General features: G+C 47.1%; 1 protein-coding gene across 1 annotated transcript in view; it reads right to left on the bottom strand.

Annotated features, from left to right (window-relative positions):
• The window catches only part of LOC144674427 (sodium/hydrogen exchanger 3-like), a 159,520-nt gene that overhangs the window by 18,962 nt on the left and 116,878 nt on the right, over positions 1–23,680 (bottom strand). Inside the window, exons 9-13 of the mRNA XM_078535794.1 lie at positions 20,360–20,430; positions 19,976–20,105; positions 9,409–9,515; positions 8,629–8,758; positions 1,844–2,017 (exon numbers count right to left, since the gene is read on the bottom strand). Coding sequence (XP_078391920.1) covers positions 1,844–2,017; positions 8,629–8,758; positions 9,409–9,515; positions 19,976–20,105; positions 20,360–20,430 — 612 coding nt within the window. The remainder of the gene's footprint in view (positions 1–1,843; positions 2,018–8,628; positions 8,759–9,408; positions 9,516–19,975; positions 20,106–20,359; positions 20,431–23,680) is intronic.

Raw genomic sequence — 23,680 nt, 5'->3', positions numbered from 1 at the left:
GTCCAGGCTTAAACTGTTGCCAGAGTGAGGGTTGGAGTCAGCGCCTAAAGAGTGGAAAATGTGACCAACGCTGACAACAGTAGCTTAGGTTTTCCCATTTATTAATTGGAGGAAAGGGCATGTCAGATAAACAGTTCAGACACAGTGGAGGGGTAGGGAAAGATGGTGGTAAGGTAGAGCTGGGAGTTGTCAGCCTACATGTGGAACTTGATGCTGTATTTTCAGAAGATGTTGCCACAGTGCATCATATAAATGAGAAGTAGAGGGTCCAAGGATAGATTTTTGGGGGACAGCAGAGGTAACGGTGTGGGAGTGGGAAGAAGCCATTGCAGATGATTCTCTGACTATGATTAAGAATGGAACCAGGCAAGTGCAACCTACCCAGCTGGGCAATAGTGGAGAGCCATTGGAGGAGGATGGTGTGTCAACTGCCTCAAAGGCTGCAGACAGGCTGAGAGGGATGAAGGGGAATAGCTTACCATGTTCACAGTCACATATATTATAATTTGTGACTTGGGTGAGAGCCATTTTGGTACTGTGTTGGAATGGAAACACAATGGCCTCTTTTTCAAAGGCCTTGATATTGAACACCCAGAGAGGGTCATGGGGGCAGATGTTCTGGGAAGGGTGTGGATGTAGCTAAAAATGCAAAAACAGGTAACATGCCCCAACTCACCACCATCTACATGGTGCCAGCTTTCGTTGAGTGTGTGAGGGGATAAGGTGGGATACTTCATTAACATACTGTACTTGAACCAGGTTCACTGTGCAACTGATGGACTAAATTAAGTTTAACAGTTGCCTCACTGGTCTCCCAGGGCCCAGGAAGCCTGGCAGCAAAAGGGTGATAAGATCCGCCGACTCAAGTAAATAAGCGCCTTTTACAACACGTCTTCTGAACCAGGAGTGTTTCCTATGGATCCTCAAGGAACCCTTCAGCCTGCTTTCTGGTGATTGGCTTCCCACTCCCACCTGTCACGCTCACAGACCTCCGCTCCACCAAAACAGCCCCCACTCAAAGCATGAGTCACGACCTTCTCTCCTCACTGATGGTCTCCCTCTACCCTTCCCACCTTGCCCCACCCACTCCTCACAACCAGACCTAAGCCCTAATCTCTGGCCATCCCCTGCCCTTCTGATTGCTGGGGAACATCCCAAGGGTTGCCAGCTATGGTCTCCTGCTGCTGTTTTTTTTTGGCTCACTAGCTATCCTACCTGTGAATGTGATTAGCTGATGAGCAGGAAACAGGGGGAAAAAAAAACATTGTAATGAGGTCCTGCCATTAAATCCAGCAGCATCTCCACAGCCTCAATGAATTCCTACCCTTCTAGGTACCCACCTGACCTCTCTGCAAACGCTGGGGCTTAAGTAGCAGGAATTTAATTAGATAGTGCGCTAAGTCAAATGGTCAGTCAAACACATACCAGATGAGAGATGTTCACAAATATCGAGTTATCTGATATGCAATCCATAGAACGGTAGCATCTTACAGTGCAAAAGGAGGCCGATTGGCCCATCGTGTCTGTGCTAGCTCTTTGAAAGAGCTATCCAATTCGTCCCACTCCCTTGCTCTTTCCTCATAGCCCTGCAATTTTCTTTCCTTTCAAACATCTATCCAATTCCCTTTTGAAAAATACTTTTGAATCTGCTTTCATCACCCATTCAGGCTGCACGTTCCAGATCATAGCAGCTCTACAAAAATGACCAGCAGTCCCTCTCACCCTTCATATTTTAAGAAAGTGGTCCAACTTTAAAGTATAATTTGCAAAGAGTAAAACAGCCATGTAAAAAGAGAGCCTCATTCTTAATTTTTAAAACAATGCTGCCATTACTTCAGTTTACCTTTTTAGCTGCTTTATCTTTCTTCACGTTCCTAGATGTGGCATTGTGATTGGCTCCGAGCTTGGCAGCTTTTAAATTTTCCAGTCTCTTTTTCATGGTCTGTTGGAAAATCTCTTTATCTTGTTTCTCGTCTTCATTGCTTACCAGCTTATGGCGGCTGTAATTGAGCTTGTACTTTAAAAAGAAACCACTGGGTCAGTGAATATAGTGAGGGGACTAGTTACTGGACGAGTAATTCAGAGACCAGGACTAATGCTCCAGAGGCATGAGTTCAACTCCCATCAAGGCAGCTGGGGAATCTTGAATAATTTAAATTCAATTAATTAATAAATCTGGAATGAAATACTAGTCTCATTAGTAATGATCACACAAAACCGAATTATCATAAAAACCCATCTTATTCACTAATGCCCTTTAGGGGAAAAAATCTGCCTCCCCTATGCAGCCTGGCCTATGTGTGACTCAAAGCAATATGGTTGACTCTTGACTCTTAACTATAAAACATAGAAAAGTAGAAAATAGGAGCAGGTGTAGGTCATTCGGCCCTTCAAGCCTTCTCCGCCATTCAATATGATCATGGCTGATCCTCTATCTCAGCACCACACTCCCACTCTATCCCCATACCCCTTGATGCTTTCATCTGTCTTCTTCTTAAATATATTCAGTGACTTGGCGTTCACAGCCTTCTGTGGTAGAAAATTCCACAGGTTCACCACCCTCTGAGTGAAGACGTTTCTCCTCATCTCAGTCCTAAAAGACCTGCCCCATATCCTGAAACTATGACTCCTTGGTCAAGACCCCCCAGCCAGAGGAAACATTGGCTGGGATTTTCCGGCCCCGTCACGGGTGGGACCCGCCACGGGCGAGGCCGTGCCCCAGCCAGAAGTCCATTGACTTGCAGCGGCACCAAAAGATCATGGCGGCGGGAGGGTACAGAAAATCCCACCCATTATCCCTGCATCCAGTCTGTCCAGCCCTCTCAGAATTTTATACATTTCAATGAAACCCCCGTCTTATTCTTCTAAACACCAGTGAATACAGGCCTAGTTAGCCCAATCTCTCCTCATTCAACAATCCTTCCATCTCAGAAATCAGCCTGGTGAACCTTCGCTGCACTCCCTCTATGTCAATAATATCCTTTCCTAGGTAAGGAGACCAAAACAGCACACAGTATTCCAGGTGTGATCTCACCAAGGCCCTGTCCAGATGTAGTAAGACTTCCTTGTTCCTGTACTCAAGTTCTCTCGCAATGAAGGCCAATGTACCATTTGCCTTCTTAACTGCTTGCTGCGCCTGCATGCTTACTTTCAGTGATTGGTGTACAAGGACACCCAGGTCCCTTTATACATCAACATTTCCCAACACATCACCATTTAAATAATATTGAGCCATTCTGTTTTTCTTGCCGACGTGGATAACTTTACACTTATCCACGGAATACTGCATCTGCCATGTATTTTCGCACTCACTCAACCTGTCTAAATCACCTTGAAGCCTCTTAACACCCACCTCACTGCTCACATTCCCACCAAGTTTCATGTCATCAGCAAACTTGGAAATATTGCATTTGGTTCCCTCATCCAAGTCATTGATATATATTGTGAATAGCTGGGGCCCAAACACTGATCCCCACTAGTCACAGCCTGCCACTCCGAAAAAGACCCATTTATTCCTACTCTCTGTTTCCTGTCTGCTAACTAATTCTCAATCCATGCCAATATATTATCCCCGATCCCAACAAAATCTTTCTGAAAATCCAAATAAGAATAAAACTGGCATCATTCTAGGCATTAGAAAGGCACAACTTGCACAACCAACTTTGTAAAGTCCTTCTCACCAACATCTGGGCAGTGGGAGAGCTGTCACACAGACTAGCCAAGCAACAGGCTGACATAGTCATACTCATCGAATATTCGCCCAATGCCCAGACTCCTCCATCATCACTCCTACGTATGTCCAGTCCCATCAGAGGTGGCAGCATAGTGGTATACAGTCAGGAGGGAGTGTCCTGGGATTTATCAACATTGACCCTGGACCCCATGACGTCATCTGACATCATGTCAAACATAGACAAAGTGAGCTCCTGCTGAATGCTACCTACCACTTTCCCTCAGCTGTGAATCAGTACTCCTCCATGTTGAACATCAGTTGGAAGAAGCACTGATGCACCGATGGTTGCAAGTGTTCTGAGAATGGGTCCTTCTGTCTTGGGCTCTCGGCATGGGATTGGGTTCTTAGACAGGCTGTAGACATAGTCTGCTATCAGCTAAACACTTTTTAATTAGTACTACATGTTATAGAGTAGGCATTATTCCAACCTCTCTCTCTTGAGAGTCTAACATATGACTGACTAATGTCAGTGGCACATCATCATCTACATCATACATTAGCACATCTCATATGTTAACCCCTTATACTACAGCAAGAGCACAGAAAGTTCTCTGGATAGGGAACTTCAATGTCCATCATCAAGAGAGGCTTGGTAGCACCACCACTGACCGAGTGTCCCAAGTCTTGAGGACACATCTGCCAGACTGGGCTTGCAGCAGGTGTTGAGAGAACTGACAAGTGGGTGAAAATCGACTAGGCCTCGTCCTCACCAATCTACTTGTCTAACTGTTCATGACAGTATTGGTAAGAGTGATGAACACACAGTCCTTGTGGAGGTGAAGTTAAAGGTGCTTTACCCTGAGGGCACATTCCATTTTTGTGGCACTATCACTATGCTAAATGGAAGAGGTTCAGCACAGACCCAGCAGCTCAGATCTGGGCATCCATGAGATGCTGAGGGCCATCAGCAGCAGCAGAAGTATATTCAACCACAATCTGTAACCTCATGGCCCAACATATCCCATGATCTGCTATTGTCATCAAGCCAGGGGATCAACACTGGTTCAATGAGGAATGTAGGATAGCATAACAGGAGCAGCACCAGGCATACCTAAAATACCCAACCTGGTGAAACTACAACACAGGACTACATACATGCTAAAAAGCGGAAGCAGCATGCAATAGACAGAGCTAAGTGGTCCCATAACCAGTCGATCAGATTGAAGATCTGCAGTCCTGTCATATTCAATCATGAATGGACAATTAAACAATGAACCAGAGGAGGAAGCTCCACAAGCAACCCCATTCTCAATGATGGGGAACATGGCACATCAGTGCAAAAGACAAAGCTGAAACACTTGCAACCATCTTCAGCCAGAAGTGCCGAGTAGATGATTCATCTTGACAACTAGAGTCCACAGCACCCCAGATTCCAGTCTTCAGCAGTTTGATTTACTTGATGTGATAACAAAAAAACAGCTGAAGGCACTGGATACTGCAAAAGCTGTGGGGCCCTGAGAACATCTCAGCTGTAATACTGAAGCCATCCTTAGCCAAGTTGTTCCAATACAGCTACAAAACTAGTACTTAACTGACAGTGTGGAAAGTTGCCCAGGTATGTCCTGTCCAAAAAGAAAAGGACAGATCCAATCTGCACAACTACCATTCCATCAGGCTACTCTCAATCATCAGCAAAGCAATGGAAGGTGTCGTCAACAGTGTTAACAACCGGCACTTAATCAGCCACAACCGGCACTTATTCAGCCACAACCGGCACTTACTCAGCCACAACCGGACCTTACTCAGCCACAACCGGCACTTACTCAGCCACAACCGGCCCTTACTCAGCCACAACCGGCCCTTACTCAGCCACAACCGGCCCTTACTCAGCCACAACCGGCACTTACTCAGCCACAACCGGCACTTACTCAGCCACAACCGGCCCTTACTCAGCCACAACCGGCACTTACTCAGCCACAACCGGCACTTACTCAGCCACAACCGGCACTTACTCAGCCACAACCGGCCCTTACTCAGCCACAACCGGCCCTGACTCAGCCACAACCGGCCCTTACTCAGCCACAACCGGCCCTTACTCAGCCACAACCGGCACTTACTCAGCCACAACCGGCCCTTACTCAGCCACAACCGGCCCTTACTCAGCCACAACCGGCACTTACTCAGCCACAACCGGCACTTACTCAGCCACAACCGGCTTACCAATTCTCAGTTTGTGTTTCACTAAGTCTCTCAGCTCCTGACCTCATTACAGCCTTGGTCCAGACATGGGCAGAAGACCTGAACTCATGAGGTGAGAGTGACTGCCCTTGGCATCAAGGTAACCTTTGACCAAGTGTGGCATCAAAGAGTGTTAGCAAAATAGAATCAGGGGGAGAACTCTCCACTGGTTGGTGTCATACCCAGCACAAGGGAAGATAGTTGTGGTTGTTGGAGGCCAATCGTTTCAGGGTAGTATCCTAAGCCCAACCATCTTCAGCTAGTTCACCAATGACCTTCCCTCCAACATAAGGGGAAGTAGGGGTGTTTATTAATGGTTGCACAGTGTTTAGTATAATTTATAACTCCTGAGATACTGAAGCAGTCTGCATGCAGCAAGACTTGGACAACATTCAGGCTTGGGTTGTTAAGTGGCAGGTAACATTTATGCCTCACTAATGCCAAGCAGTAACCATCTCCAACAAGAAAGAATCTAACCATCACCCTTAATGTTCAATGGCATTGCCATCGCTACCCCCACCATCAACATCCTGCAGACGACCATTGACCAGAAGCTCAACTGGGCTATAAATACTGTAGCTAAAAGAGCAGGTCAGAGTCTGACAATTCTGCAGAAAGTAACTCATCTCCTGTTCCCCAAAGCTTGTCCACCATCTACAAGACACAAGTGAAGAGTGTGATGGAATGCTCTTTACTTGATTGGATGAGTGCAGCTCTAACAATATTCAAGAAGCTCGACACCATCCAGAACAAATCAGCTTGCTTGATTGGCACTCCATCCGTCACCTTGAACATTCACTCCCTCCAATACCAGTGCACAGTAGCAGCAGTGTGTGCCATCCATGTTATTCACTACAACAATTCGCAAGGCTTCTTTGACAGCACCTTCCAAACCTGCGACCTCTACCACTGAGAAGAACAAGGACAGCAGGTGCATGGGAACATCAACTCCAAGTTCCCCACCAAGTCACACACCATCCTGACTTATAAATATATCATCATTCCTTCAATGTCGTTGGGTCAAAATCCTAGAGCAGCTTTCCTAACAGGACTGTGTGTGTATCTTCACCAAATGGACTGCAGCGGTTCAAGTAGGGGCCTCACCACCATCTTTTCAAGGGCAATTAGGCAATCAATGCTGGCATCCCCAAAATGAATTAAAAATTATAGAGTGCAGCAAAAGGTTTCACCCTTGGCAGCTCATTCACCTCCTCTCTTATTTTATTGATTAGGAAAGGGTATCGAGGGACACAGAGCAAAGGTGGGTAAATGGAATTGAATGGTAGAACAAGTTTAAAAGGCTGAATGACCTAGTACTGATACTAATGTTATTCTGAAAGAATGGAATTGTCCAGGATGATCAAGTGGACAGGCGGTACATCCATGAACAAATGCAAATTTCAAATAACAGATAGATTATACTATTTTGGCATGTAGAACTGGAATTCTAGGTTCAAGTCATGGTCCGCGATGAACCAGGCATACTGCTTGGGGCAGGAGTTCAGCCACTAACACTGGTGGACAATGAATGTTGCCTGGGGCCTGTCTCATCCCCCTCATTCTCAGGCAATCCTCACTGTCTAGGTACACACTCATTGACAGAGTGTGGGAATGCTGCTGGGGCCAACTTTCCAGCAGCGAGAGAGTTGGCAACTGCAAGTGTGATGAGGGGGTGGGGGGACAACCAGAGGGAGAGAACAAAGGAGCCGACAAGTGTGATTTCTGCTCAGGCTTCACCAAACCATTCCAAAAACATAGAATGATGGACATCACATCGAATAGCAAGACCATCCTGCCCCCTTAGGCCACGAGCGGGATGAGGTTTCCTAAAGCTTATATTAATTAAATTTAAAAATTTTCCTAAATATAAGAACATGTCCCATCTCATGTGACACTGTCACATGAGGGGACATGTTTAAATAAAATTTTAAGCCATTTATTCATTAATTGCAATAGCTCCATGCCTCAGGGAGGTTGAGGCGCTCTTTCGCGCTCATGCTACGGCTCGTGTCTGACATGTTGTGGCGCGTAAAATGGCGGTGCGGAACCGATTGCGGGCGGCGATCAGCTCTGTGACCGCCTTCCACCCGCTCCCGCCAAGCCGGCCCGCTGCCTGAAAAATTCAGGCCCGGGTTCCTATCCTTTTCCAGGCCATCATATTCTTCCCTGTGTTTTGTCATAGGGAGTGTTGGGGAGGAGTCTATTTGCTTTCTTAATTCCATTGAGGTGAACCAGCACTGTCCCCTGGAACAAGTCGGCACATACAGACAAACGCTAATTACATAACAAAATGAAAAAGACTTTTACTTCAAAAGTTAAAAATTCCAAAACTAGCTCATAAAATTCCATTTCTTTCCTCTTTGTACCGAGGAGTCAGCTTTATCTTTGGGCTTGTGAGGCTATGCCCTCCCCACTGGTTCTCTGGAATATTCCAGATTCTGGACACAAAATGCAAATATATGTAAATAGACTGATTAATATTCACTCAGAGGTCGGCAGTACTTTGCTAACCTCCTGTTTAGCAGCACCTTGAACAAAGTATGAGCACCAAACCAACTAGATGTCAGGTGATAGCAGCTTGTGTCTAGGCATTGATCAGATCTGTGCAAATGTTTTAAACTGAATTGGAAAAAAAGCACAACTTATAATTTGGAACACTTCCCAAATCAGGAGGGGAGATACACAAACAAACCAAATGGCTGCATAAGTTTCCTTACCCGTTGCCTGGGTTTGTACAGATGTTGCTGCAACATGTGGTGAGTGACTATTTCCTCTTGACCCTTTAGGCGCTTCACTCTATTCTCCATCGTTTGCATGTCCAGGCACACCTCACTGGTATTTTCATGCCTGGGAAAACAAATATATTTTGTCACAACATGTCAGCCTTGGCCCCCGTTGGTAGCAATCTCACCTCTGAGTAAAAGGTCATGGGTTCAAGTCCCATTCCAGTGACTTGAGCGTATAATCCAGACTGATGTTCACAGTGTGAGGGAGCACTGCATTGTTGGACATGTCACCTTTCGGATGAGACATTAAACCAAGGCCTCACCTATTCTCACAGGTGAAAGTAGAAGATTCCATGGCACCATTTCAAATAACAGCAGGGGAGTTCTCCCAATGAGCCAGCCAACATTTATCTCTCAACCAAAGCCACTAAAATGGATTATCTACCCTTTATCACATTGCTGTTTGTGGGACTTTAACCTGCAAATGAGCTGCAGTGTTTCCTACAGTATTACACTTCAAAAGCACTTCGATGGCTGTAAAACAGTTTGAGATGTCCCTAGATCATGAAAGACATTAATAAACGCAAGTCTTTCTTAAAACAATTTGAAACTTGCATTTGGGTTTTTCCACAGAGATCACTTTTCAATCTGGGGTGTGGTTCAAGTCGTGTAGAGAAATCTGCACTTTATAAAGAATGCTCGCCCTGTGCATGCGCAATAGTTGAATCATTTTGGTCATTAGGCTGAAATTCTGGCATAGTTCATACTTACAACACTCCAGAGACGGATGAATCTAAGCTAGAGTAACGAGGGCTGGTGAAGTCAATGTTAACATCATTGATTGAACGAATAAAAGCCAAGGATCCCTGCCGTTCTCCCTAAAAAACAGAAAAGTCACAAGAGTCAGGCATTAACTGTAAAAGGATTGTTCAATTAATTTTAGCTGTAGGTACTTAGAGGAGTGAATTATGTACTGGGAATTCACCACATAACCAGTAAATTAAAGCAGATGGCAAAGATATATATCTCTCATCTGAGACAGAGGCCAGGATTTTCATGCCCACCCATGTCAGGCGAGTTCGGTGGTGTGAGCAGACAATATGGCGAGAAGTCCAAAAATCAGTTTCACGACATCGTGAAACCAATTTGCGATCGTCTGCTCCACCCGCCGATGGCGGGCCGCGTTTCCCACCATCGGACGTCGGGAACCTCATTGTAATACATCAGCATATCATTATAAGGTCTGCCCGCCGGACTCATCCCCCCTCCCCCCCCTGCTGGATCGTCCACCCACATGGACAGGAAAACACACCAACGTGTTTCGCAACAGCATATATATAAGGCGTGCACTTGGCGGGCTGCACTTCGCTCAGGACTTGAAGGTTTGTTTGCCTACCTTGCTTTGGTCAGCACTCACAGTCATCAGCGCCAGGCTTCACAGACAGCACTGCATCACTGTTAGGGGGGCTCACAGGTAGGTCTCTACCCACCAGATCAGCCATATGTGGGTGGCTTTTCAACAGCTGCAGGGCAAGGTCTTGCTTGGAGAAGGGCGAGAAGTGGCCTCAGGCAAGGGAAGTGGCTTCAGGGGTAGAGCTGTACAGGGGAAGGAGGGTATCCCAGGGTGTATGTGGGGGAACATGTTGATCTGTGCAAGTAGCCTCAAGATGGTGAGGGCTGCGGAGGCAGTCTCCAAAGAAGATGAGGCTAGATGAACATGTGAGGGTGTGTGTGTGAGAATGGGTGGCGATGTCCCTTGAGCTGGCAGTGAGTGAGATGCCAATGAATGTGTGATGGGTTGGAGTGTGAGTTTAGAGTGATGAGATGGTTGCCATACCCTGGCTGCATGGATGAGATTGGCAGTACAGGACATCGCAGCGGGTCTCCACAGCATCCAAATGGCGCTCGAGGCCTCCAGTCTTATTGTTTTTCGGGGCCATGTCTTCTTTCCTGCAGTCCTGGGCTGGAAGCACTGAGCGTCGCTGTACATTAAATGTGGTGCCTGGCATGATGAAGCAGCGAGGTGATGGCATGGCGGGCGAATGAGAGCCCACCCGCCATGGAAACGGCACATTTCCCAGAATTCATAACTAATGCGGTGTGTTTCGGACGATGCAGCATGAAAACTTACCATCGCGGCCGGTGGGTAAAACATCGTTTAATCTGCCTGCTACCGCACTTAGTCAAATCTGGGACGATTCTGCCCAGAAAATCATGGGTTAAGTCCCACTCCAAAGCTTTGAGTTGTATGATTCTATTCTTGATCACTACTGTGACCAGCACTGGTTAATAATATGATCAATGGTTCCAATACATATCAAGCTACTGCAAGAACCCCAGACTCGACAAGCAGTCTGCCTGTGGCAAAGATTACACTTAATTGCTCCGATCTTCTCAGGTGCAATCATTAGTTTGCTTTATTTGACAGCAGCAAAATTGCTATGCTTATCCAGTTTATCTAAATCACAATGATTTATAAATTTATTGTTCAAATAGACCAATCCTCCTGAGAAACACTGGGGTGAATTGTCCCAAATTTGCACTAAGTGTGGTAGCGGGTGGGTAAAACGAGGTTTTACCTGCTGACCGCAATGTGGCTTTTCACGCCGTATCATCCCAAACCCGCAGCATTGAGTTTGCCTTCCTGGGAAACACACTTTTTCCATGGCGGGTGGACTCTCATTCGTCCGTCACACCATCATCTCGCCGCTTCATCACGCCGGGCGCCATATTTAAAGTCCAGCCACACATACACATCTCAGTGCTTCCAGCCCAGGACAACAGCAGGGAAGGTGTCCACGAAAGGCAAAAAGACTGCAGCCACCAGGTTTAATGGCGCAACACCAGAATGCCGTCTGGACACATGGGGGCCTGCCGTGATGTCCTCTACCCCCGCTCTGGCTGCAGGATGGGCATGACCAACTAGGCTTGGGAGGCGGTGGCAGCAGTGGTCAGCACCAACGCCCTTCAAAAGAGGACAGCCAGTGCAACAACAGGATGAATGATCTCCATTTCGCCAGGGTAAGTCACTCTTCTCATCACTCTCAACTCACACTCACAAACCCATCGCACATCCACAGGGCCCTCACTCACTGCTGGTTCAAGGGACTTCATCATTCACTGTCTCACACACACCTTCATTGTTCTCATCCCATCCATGGGATCAGTCACCATCCACGAGTGCCAGGCATACTTATCATCTGGTCTGGCAGGCATCCTGCTTACACTCTCTCCATCTCTTTTCATGCAGGACAAGCTGGCACACAACAACAGGGAGAGGTCGCAGACTGGTGGAGGAATACCTGAAATCAAGGTCCGCACAGACTTTGAAAACAGAGCTGTCCAGCTGGCCGGTGAAGATCTGGACTGTTCCTGGGCTGACGGTGAGGTCAGCAGTACTCTAACAAGTGGGAATCTAGTAGTCAACATCTATCAGACAACTATGCTGTAACTGAAGTGTCCTGTTTCACAGGCCACTGCCATGCACTAATTACTTCTCCAGTATCTCCAATCAAGCCCCAGAGAAACCTCTGAAGGGGAATCTGAAAGCACCCTCCCTGAAGTCCTGTCACAGCGCTTACCCAAACCCTCCACCAGCGCAGACACACACACCTCGGTGGGGCCTAGCTTTACAGGAGCCTCGAGATCACAATCTGGTGAGCACATCACACTTTCTGATCCACAGCAGGTGGCGGCAGGGACTTCCCAAGTGTCCGACACTCTGGAGGCCAGAAGTTTACTGAGTCCGAGTCAGATGACGAGCCTCTGGACTTGGTCACGTCACAGTTACTGGAGCTGCAAAGGCAAGCTCGGGAACATAGGGAAGGGATGTCCGCTGCACTCCTCAGATTGCAAGGTACAATGGAGGAGTCTTCCAAATTCAGTCTGAGGTGATAGCGCCGGCATGCCAATGCACAAAGGTCAACACTGGTAGGATGTAGCCACCATGGAGACCTTGGTCCAGGACGGTGCTCCTGCTGCATGGGCTCAACTCCATCGCTGACTCCATAGTCAGCCTCCAGCAGTGTGTGTGTTAGAGGGGTGCAGGTGAGCTTGACCTCACTCCAGCTACCCCTTCTCCTCAAGAAGTCAGCCAAGGGCCCTTGGATACCCATAAGGAGGAGGATCAGCAGGTGTACCCCCAGGGCCATCCATCCTGGTGACTCAGGGAGTGTCCGGACCATGAGAATCCCCTCTTCCTGTGACCTCAGCAACTCCAGCTCCACAGGCTGACGAGGATGCCACTGCCACACAGCAGGACCCCAAAAGCAGGCCAGGGCCCTCCAGGTCTCGACCCTCCAGAAGGCACCCACCAAGTTCATCAAAGGCAATAGCCTCCACTTCTGCTGTGGATGTCCGGGGAGCACCAAGATGTAGCGGCAAGGTTAGGAAGGTTAAGAAGATGTAGTTGCATAGCCTCGGCATGGGTGTTAATCACTTGTACGTACTGTTCACTGTCTCCCTGCCTGTGACTCCTTATCCTGAACAGCAGTGTTGCTGTCACTCAGATGTGAAACCTTTCTGCACAAGATAAAGGCAGGTGTCTCAGTCCAGGGCCTCTTCCCTGTGCCTTATGCAGCCTTCAGACCAAAGTGATGGTCTGACCTCACACTCCCAGGACACATTACAGATGCCTGCACCTCGATGGTGCTGATCATTGCTGCCAGAATGTTGAGGGCAGGCATCACAGAGTTCTGTCATTCTCTCTGTGTGCTCTCAGCACCTTTGAGGTGGGGCTGCCCCCATCTCTTCAGCATCTGGGACCAGTGATGCTGTGCTCCTGAAGGGCTCAGGCGCTAAAGGCAGACAAAGCATGAAATGCTTCTAAAGCTTCCTGGCTGCGTCTCTATGATATGGCCCTGATCACAGAGCACAAGTGAACTGCCCTCAGCCAGACAGCAGTCAGGCATTCTCAGAAGCCATGTGAAGATCTACAGACCATCCTCACTGCATGTCGTCATCATCACCCTGCAATCGAGCGATTATTAGGGCCTCCACTACATCTCCATGACAGGGGCATTCTCACAGAGGATATGTACATTGCCATTAGCCAGACTGGAGTCAAATGTTCACAGGTGCAATGTGAGGATCTATGGTGTCTCCTCACTGCATGTCGTCATCATCCTCCACAATTCTAGCAGCTATGAGGGCCTCCCGAGCAAGCCTGCCTCATCTGGCCAGTGAGAGGGCCTCATTATCATCATCATCGCCTTCGAGGGCTTCCTCACCCTCAAACCTTTTGGCATACTCCTCATCAGAGGAGACCACCAGCTCTTCTGTCTCATCCTCAGCCACCTCCTCTCCTCCCTGCAGCTCCAGGTTGTAAAGAGCGCAGCAGACAACGACGATGAGTGACACCCTCTGCGAACTATATTGCAGGGCTCTACCAAGACTGGTCCAGGCACCAGAACCTCATTTTCAGCATCCCGATGGTCTTCCCCAGCAAGTTGCTAGTTGAAGCATGAGCCTCATTATACCTCCGCTCTGCTGCAGTCTGAGGCCACCACACGGGTGTCATCAGCCATGTCCTCTGTGGGTAGACCTTGTCCCTGAGGAGCCAACCCTGCAGCCTCTGTAGACCCTGGAAGACATCAGGGATCTGATGACTGACAATGTAGGAATCTGCACACACTCTGGAAACTATGCGCACACCAGGCAGGATGCGTTTGTGATGGTCGCACACCAGCTGCACATTCAGCGAATGGAATCCCTTGCAGTTGACATAGTTGACTGCTTGTTGCTATGGAGATCTGAATGCCATGTGAGTACAGTCAATGGCACCCTGCACCTGTGAGAAACCAGAGATCTGGGCAAATCCAATCGCTCTTGCATCCTGGCTGTCCTGGTCCCCGGCGAAATGCACAAAGTCGTGTGCCCTTGCAAAGATGGCATCCATGGTCTCATGGATGCATTTATGTGTGGAGGCTTGTGATATTGCACAGGGGTCACCTGTGGAGCCCTGAAAGGAACCACTGGTGTAGAAACTGAGCGCTGCTGTCACTTTCATGGCCACTGGCAGTGGATGCCCTCCATGTCCCCGTGGCGCCAAATCCTGCAGCAGGTGGCAGATGTGACCGATCAGTTCCCTAGACATGCGCAGTCTTCGGTAACACTGGTTCTCGGTCATCTGCAGGAATGAAAGGCGGCATCTTTTGACCTTGGGTCTAACTAGGCGCCAACCAGCGATGGCTCGCTGTGGCTTCTCGGCAGCGTGTGCGAGAGCCCCAGCCACCCCTCCTCCCTCTGCACAGCCAGGCACCTCAGTCACTCTCTTCTCCATTGTCTTTTCTCTCTCTGTACGCCATGAGGCATACAGCTAGGTCACCACCAGACTCCATGATCCTGATGTACTCCTCCTGCAGGATGAAAGAGAGAGATGTGTGGGTTAGCTTGGGTGTACTAAGAACATGTCTTGCTTAAGTCTGAAAGCTCCTTAACACATCCCGGAGAGTGCTGGCCACCACTTGGATGGCCAGAGATTAGAGCACTGCATGGCTGGCGGAAATCCCAACCTCACCGCCCCACTACACCTGACCGATTGGTGACAGCTTTGCCCACAGGACTGCATGCTGCGCTCTCAGCTCAGGCGCAAGCATTCTCCTAACTCACACTGCAAGGCTGCACTGTTAGCTTGAACCATGGGGGAGACTGGTCCAAACCGGGATGGTGACATTGCAAGGGTCTGTGAGCGCCTCCACCAGTGACTGCTCCATGGCCAGCGTTAGCAAGGAGATTGTACAATGTGCCCAGTCATCCAACTGTTCTGCAGTCCACTAAAACACGCATTAGTTTGCAGTCTGTGCCCGGGGGGCAAAAAGCTCTCGAGCACTTCATGACACTTTGATACATCTGCGTTGCTTGATTAGGCAGATAAGTTGGAGGTCCGACTCCAATCCCATCAATATGGCTGCAGAGAAATGGTCACTTTATGCAAAGTTTCCCAAATGTGTGGCCACTTACCATGGCCACACCTCCCAGCCCCACCCTGCACGTGCTTGTGCGCTATCTTCAACCGCAGGGCATCCCTTGCCCTCCCCTGCCAAGTCACTTCAACTGCAGGGCAGCCCTTGCCCCCACCCCCAAAGTGCCTCAACCTTGAAGCCCAACAGGCAACCCGGGCAAGCGCTCTGCAAAGTTACTGTGCGCTCACCTCCAAGCTCCTTTCAAAGTGCAGCCTGCCATGCGCATGCCTTTTACATGCTGATGTGAAACACGTTGGCGTGATGGGCGGACGATCCAGCGGTGGGGGGGTGGGGTGGGGGGGGGGGCGGTGGTGGGGGTGTGGGGGAGGTGCGATTCCAGCAGGCTGGGCTTATAATGATATGCAGATGTCCCCAATGTCCGATGGCGGGAAATGCGGCCCACCATCGGCTGGTGGTGCAGACGATCGTAACCTGCTTTCACAACATTCTGAAACTGATTTTTGGCCTTCTTGCCATATTATCCGTTCACGCCATCGAACACACCCAACAACAGCGGACACGGAAAATTCCAGCCATTATCTGATATAAAAATCAAAGCAATTAGACAAAGTAGATCAAAGGTATAATCAACTGAACTGGGGAACTGGAAACATCTAATATTGCATTTTATTAGTATTTTACAATGAAATACGATAGAGGTTTATTTGAACAATGCTAGTTTGGTGCAGGAATATGATCTTGTGTAGTTCGCTACTCCAGATTATTGGGAGCATAGAAGGAGAAAGCAGGAGGAAATCCACCTGGAAGGAGGCCTCACTAAACTCATGCTAAGATGGGAACTTTCACCCTGCACCAGAAAATGGCAAAAAGTCATAACTGTCATACAAAATGATCAGCACAAGAGCTCAATCAAGACCACCATGAGCATGATGAAGAGGCAGGATTGCCCTCGAAATGTGACTAGACTTTCTTTTAGTTACGTGAACAAAAGACATCACACTTGTGCAGGACATAATTGGGAGTCTTAATTTATTTTATTAATTCAAAGGATGTGGGCTTCGCTGGCTAGGCCAGGATTTATTGTCCATCCCTAATTGTCCTTGAGAAGGTGGTGGTGAGCTGGCTTCTTGAACCCACAAAGCTTTTAGGGAGGGAGTTCCAGGATTTTGATCCAGCAACAGTGAAGGAAAGGCAATATATTTCCAAGTCAGGATGATGAGTGGCTTGGAGGAGAACTTCCAGGTGGTGGTGTTCCCATGTGCCTGCTGCCCTTGTCCTCCTAGATGGTTACTATTGTGGGTTTGGAAGGTGCTGTCTAAGGAGCCTTGTTGAGTTTCTGCAGTGCATCTTGTAGATGGTACACACTTTTGCTACCGTACATTGGTGGCAGAGGGGGTGAATGTTTGTGGAAGGAGTGCCAATCAAGCAGGCTGCTTTGTTCAGGATGGTGTCAAGCTTCTTGAGTGTTTTTGGAGCTCCGATTATCCAGGCAACTGGAGAGTATTCCATCACACTCCTGACTTGCAGATGGTGGACAGGCTTTGGGGAGTCAGGAGGTGAGTTACTGCAGGATTCCTAGCCTCTGATCTGCTGTTGTAGCCACATGGCTACAACATGGCTATTTATATGGCTAGTCCAGTTCAGTTTCTGGTCAATGGTAACCCCAGGAAGTTGATAGTGGGGGATTCAGCAATGGTAATACCATTTAATGTCAAGGGGAGATAATTAGATTCTCTTTTGTTGGAGATGGTCATTGCCTGGCACTTCTGTGGCATGAATGTTACTTGCCACTTGTCAGCCCAAGCCTGGATGTTGTCCAGGTGTTGCTGCATTTGGACATGGACTGCTTCAGTATCTGAGGAGTTGTGGATGATGCTGAACATTGTGCAATCATCAGCAAACATCCCCACTTCTGACCTTATGATGGAAGGAAGGTCATTGATGAAGCAGCTGAAGATGGTTGGGCCTAGGACACTACCCTGAGGAAGTCCTGCAGTGATGCCCAGGGACCAAAATGACTGACCTCCAACAACCACAACCATCTTCATTTGAGCTAGGTATGACTTCAACTAGCGAAAAGTTTTCCCTCTGATTCCCATTGACTCCAGTTTTGCTCGGGCTCCTTGATGCCAAGGTCAAACGTTGCCTTGATGTCAAGGGCAGTCACTCTTGCCTCACCTCAAGAATTTAGCTCTTTTGTCCATACTTGAACCAAGGCTGTAATGAGGTCAGGAGCTGAGTGGCCCTGGCGGAATCCAAACTGGGCGTCAGTGAGCAGGTTATTGCTAAGCAAGTGTCTTTTGATAGCACTGTTGATGACCCCTTCCATCAACCTCACCTAGCAAATTATCAGGTTTGCGAAAGCAAAATACTGCAGAAGCTGGAAATCTGAAATAAAAACAAAAGTGTGCTGGAAACAGTCAGCAGGTCAGGCAGCATCTGTGGAGAGAAACAGAGTTAATGTTTCAGTTCGATGGCCTTTCATCGGAACTGAAGAAAGATAGAAATGTAAGAGTTTTTAGCCAGTAGGAGGGCAGCAAGGACAAAAGGGAAGGTCTGTGATTGGGTGAAGGGCAGGAGAGATTAACTAACAAAAGATTTCATGATATAAAAGCCAACAAGAGTGGTAATGGGTATAGTAAAGAAGCAAAGATTGAGTTCAATTGAGGCATGAATAGCTATATAGCAGCCATCTGAATTCAACATGAAGGAATAAAGAAAGAAACAAGCCAGCAAAATAAAGCACATAGAACAAGATGGAGGCAGAGGTTATGATCTAAAGTTATCGAACTCAATATTAAATCCAGAAGGCTGTAAAGTACCAAGACAAAAGATGAGGTGCTGTTCCTTGAGCTTCCATTAGGCTTATGGAATACCATAGCAGGCCAACAGAAAGATCGGCATGAGAGCAAGGTGGAGGATTAAAATGACAAGCTACAGGAAACTTGGGGTCATGCTTGCAGGCTGAATGGAGGTGATCCGCATAGTGGTCATCCACCCTATGTTTGGTCTCCCCATTGTAGAGGAGACCACATCATGATCAACGAATACAATATATTTAATTGAAAAAAATACAAGTAGATCACTATTTCACATGGAAGGAGTGTTTGGGACTTTGGATGGTGAGAAAGGAGGGGGTGAAAAGACAGGTGTTGCAGCTCCTACGCTTGCATGGAAAGGTGCTGTAGGGAAGGGAGGGGGTCTTAGAAGTGACTGAGGAGTGGGCCAGGGTGTCACAGAGGGAACAGTCTCTTCAGAATGCTGAAAGGGGTGGGCAGGAGAAGATGTGAAGCAGCGATTTATTTGTACTCCTTTCAATTTAAATGCTGTGTTCACTGTTCATGATGTGGTCTCCTCTACAAAACGCAGACTGGGTGTACACTTTGTAGAATACCACCATTCAGCCCACAAGCATGACCGAGCTTCTTGTCACTTGTTCCCACTTTGCTCCCACTCTGACCTTTCTATCCTTGGCCTGCTACAGTTTTCCATTGAAGCTCAAGACAAGCTCAAGGAACAGCACCTTATCTTTTGTCTTGGCACTCTACAGCCTTCTGGACTCAATATTAAGTTCAACAACTTTAGATCATGACCTCTGCCTCCATCTTGTTCTATCTGTTTTATTTTAGTTTAGTTTTTTTTGCTGGTTTGTTTCTTTCCGTATCTTTTCATGTTGCATTCAGATGTTTGCTTTATAGTGTCATACCCAGTACAGGCATGAAGATATTACTAACTTTAAAGCTACATTTTTAAAAGTGGACACTAAAAGCTGTTTAAAACGGCTGCAACATATCATGTGACTTGGCAGTATCCAGCTCCCTCTATCCAATTAGCCTTATTCCTCTGTTCTTTTCCCATAGGCTCCAAACATTTGCTTCCAAGTATGCATCCAATTTCCTTTTTGAAAGTTGCTATTAAATCTACTTGCACCTTTCACTATTCTAGGATTCTGTTCTATCGTGCACACCAGATCATTACAATCTCCCCCCTGGTTCTTTTGCCAATCATCTTAAATCTGTATGCTCAGGTTCCTGATCCCTCTGCCAGTGGAAACAACTTTGATTTTAATTTACTTTATCAAAACCCTTCATAATTTTGAACACCTCTATTAAATCTTCTCTGGTCTAAGGAGAATGATCCCCGCTTCTCTAGTCTCCCCATATAGCTGAAGGTTCTCATCCCTAGTGTCATTTTGTTAAATCTCCTGTGCACCCACCCCAAAGCCTTGACATGTCACCTAAAGTGCGATGCCCATATTTGAATGCAATATTCCGGCTGAAGCTCAGCCAATGATTCATAAAGGATTGGCATATTTCACGAGTATGATAATGTTCTTATTATCAGACATACCAACTACCAGGCACAAGGCCTGCCTTTTTTGCATGTGTAACTAACTGGCCCAATGGTGAGATTACCTCAGGCACGTAGCTGATGGCATCCTTCAGATTCAGCCTGTGGAAAACGCTGAGGATATTATCCTGGCTGATCTGCGCTGATTTCCTTATCATTACTTTACTCAGGTACTTTCTATCAAAGTTAGTCCACCTGAAATAGAACACACCATAATAAGGGGATCGCAGTTTACATAGACTAACAAAATTGTGAGGACAGGAAAAGAACTGAAAAGTGGAAAAATCTAAGGTGAAATCAGTTAGCAGGCATGGAGTTATAAATTGTGCTGTTACAGAAAGGAAGTGAGACTGTAGGCGCATTGGTAGGTTACACAGTAAGGGCAGCATTAATGAACCGCACTCAACATTTAAAGAACACTGAAGAAATCTATCAGTAAATTTACGTACTTGTCTCGAAGATAGTTGTGTCCAGTTTGCCCTGAGATGTCCTCTATTGCAGACATAATGTGATCAAATGCCTTAAAAGACAGACACAATTCATTACATGTGCGGAAGTCAAAATGATTGCGCTTACAAAGCTATGATACAAGGATAGTTCTTTCAAATACCCTTAACGAAATATTCTTTTCTGTCCAAAAAAAAATCTATTTCATAATAATTCCGATTTAAAAAGACCTGTGAATCTAAAGCTGATTTTTGTTTAAAGACTATGGGCAGAAGAATTTTATGCCCTATGAAAAATTTCAGGCATCGGGAACATTTCCCGGTCCCAACCTTACGTGGATCAGAGGTGTGCCAACAGTTGTAATCTTCCAGACAAGTAACAGGCTACCTCCTCAATTGCTGGCCAATTAAGGACAGCGGGGAGGTTCACAAGATGGGAGGTCCAATCAGCCGGCCTGCAGCGCCACCAACAAAGTGGGGGTGCTGCTGAGGAAGCTAGAAGAATGCGAGGGTGCCCCAAAATGGAGGTGCTGTCAGAAGCCTGATTAACATTTGGGGAAAAAAGGAAGCCCCAAAGGTTTGAGACATCAGCGTGCAAGGGAAACCGTTCCTCAGGAAGGGTTATCACTGAGACAGAAGTCTTTGCGCTTTCGCAGTGCATTTGTGCGGCCAGTGAGAGGAAGCCCCGATGGCTCTTGTGTGTTGGGGCCCCTACCAAACTTCAGCTGGCATCACAACACAAAGTGGGGGGGTGGGGTTCATCCGAATCCAGGGAGATCCCAGCATCAACAACTTGTCCCAGTTGGTCCCTTAATTGGCCTAATTGATTGCACACCATTGCTGAGCAGGTAATCACTGCTGTAGGATCGCTTGGAGCCGGGAATGCGTTGGGGAGGAGACCCGTCGCACACATTTCAAATATTGCACCTGGTCCCACCTCTAAACCTGCCCCCTCAGGACCTGAAAGATGTCTCCCTGAGTTCCATGGGAATTTTTTTTTTAATTAAATACTTAATTGTGCTCGACATTGAGATTTTGTTTCTCATCGATACATACATTCTGTCAGTTGTCAGAGAGTTTGCCGGATTGTAGGATAGGATGTTCAATTTAAATTGGTCTTCATGGCAATAATACTATTTTAAGGGATTTGGGGGCAGCAGAGGGGAAGTATCTTTGGCGTGCTGCACCCACTTATTACTCAGGTATGATGGTGTAATTGTTATGCTACTAGAACTGTAATCTAGATAGTGAGTTAAAATCCCATCATGAATACAGTTTTAATCATTTGCAATTAAAAACTGGCATCAAGTGACTTTTCACTGAAACTGTCAGTTTGTCATAAGAGCACAACTAGTTCATTACAGTCAAGTTGTCAAGGAAATGTATGTTCTGGCCTCTGTGTGACTTGAGCAACTCTTTACTGCCTTCTGTATTGACCAAGTAAGCCAGTCAATTGCATGATCACCTTCTCAGGTCAATAAATGTCAGTCTTCCCATTGACACCCAAATCCCAAGATAACTTTAAAGAAAATGAAGAAATTCATTAATCCAGGTTGGAGATGGTACAATGATCATTCCCTAAACTTCAACATTAGCTGTCAACAACATGCTAAACCTTAGTTGCTATAGCTATGGGGGCTTAGTTAATTTCCAACAACATTCTATCTGTGTGCTTAACCAGGCCAAGCACTTGCTATGAGCACACTTTGGAGCTGGGCAATCACTGATCCATGAGGGTTTAACACCAATGATGTCAGGTGATGTCAATTGCTGCTCACAATTGATGTGCTTTCTATGGTTACAAGCAAATAAATGATCGCTATTGATGTGGTTTCAGGTCAGTTCCTCCATTTGATTACTTTCAGATATCAAATGATGACTTAGAAACCTCTTTTGAATGCAGAGTTTCACAACCGAGTGCAAGTTAACACTGTTACGTGCAAAATTCTGTCAAAGCATCATACTGTCATTGCGCCATTTTCAACTCTGTCAAGGTTTTCAGGTAGGGACAGCTTTCATCACAGCAGTAGTGACACTGAAGTCATGCCAATGACATGTTCTGAAATGGACACAAGTGCATCACCAGAGTGCTCATTTATGAAAGGATTCTCCATCAACACATTTATCACTTACCTTCCGAGGACAAGGGGAGTTGGACATGGGTGGGAGCACCCTTTCTGAACTGCTCGGTGAATTTGAAAAAAAGTGTGAGAGTGACATCACAGGAAAGTCATGAGTTGATTGGTTCTTGAACAGCTGCTGTTAGGGATTGTGTTTCCTTCCCAGTAATTTCAAAAAACATAAATTTCTAAACTAGCACAGGGAAAGTAAGAATTTAGAGGCACAGGAGAGGGAGTTGATTTGTAAGTAAGGGCAAAGAATTTCTACTTTCTAGTTAAAGTAATTAAAAGCAACTAAAGTTAAAGTAAATAAAGTGACTTAAAAGCTTAAAGTTAAGGCAGGGCAGGACAGCTCAGTCAAGCAGAATGCCCATCCTGTGGCATGTGGGGTGTCGTGGACACTTCTCGTGACCCAGACGAGCCCATGTGCAGGAAGTGTCACTGGCTGCACAAGCTTGAGCTCTGCGTTTCAGAGCTTGAGCAGAGGCTGGAGTCACTGGGGTGCATCCGTGAGGCAGAGAACTATGTGGATAGCATGTTCAGAGAGGTGGCTATGCGGCAAGTTAGGGGCAAGCAGGCAGATAGGGAATGGGTGACTACCAGACAGTCCAAAAGAAACAGGCATGTAGTGCAGGAGTCCCCAGAGGTCCCGCTCACTGACCAGTTTTCTATTCTGGATATCAGTGAGGGCGATGGATCCTTGGAGGAGTGCAGCAAGAGCCAAGCTCTGGGCACCACGGGTGGCCCAGCTATACAGGAGGGGAGGAAGAAAAGCGTACTGACAATACTGATAGGGGATTCTTTAGTTGCGGAAGAGAGAGGTGTTTCTGTGGCCACCAATGTGTCTCCAGGATGGTTTGTTACCTCCCTGGCGCTAGGGTCAAGGATGTCACAGAACGGCTGCAGGACAAATCTTGTGGGGGAGGGCAAACAACCAGAGGCACTAGCGACATAGGTGGGAAGGGGCAGTGTGGTCCTGCAATCGAAATTTAGGGAGATAGGTAGAAAATTAGCAAGCAGTACCTCTAAGATAATCTTTGGATTATTCCCAGTTCCATGTGCAAGTGAGTACAGAGATAGGAAGTTAAGAGAGATGAATGCGTGGCTGGAAAGATGATACAGGAGGGAGGGCTTTAGATCCCTGGAACACTGGGACTGACTCTGGGGGACACGGCATCTGTACAAGCCGGATGTGTTGCATCTG

Source organism: Cetorhinus maximus, chromosome 3, assembly GCF_964194155.1.
Source record: "Cetorhinus maximus chromosome 3, sCetMax3.hap1.1, whole genome shotgun sequence".
In the NCBI taxonomy this organism is placed as follows: Eukaryota; Metazoa; Chordata; class Chondrichthyes; order Lamniformes; family Cetorhinidae; genus Cetorhinus; species Cetorhinus maximus.
Note: the sequence above shows the minus strand (reverse complement) of the source record. Positions and strands in the feature narration are given on the sequence as shown.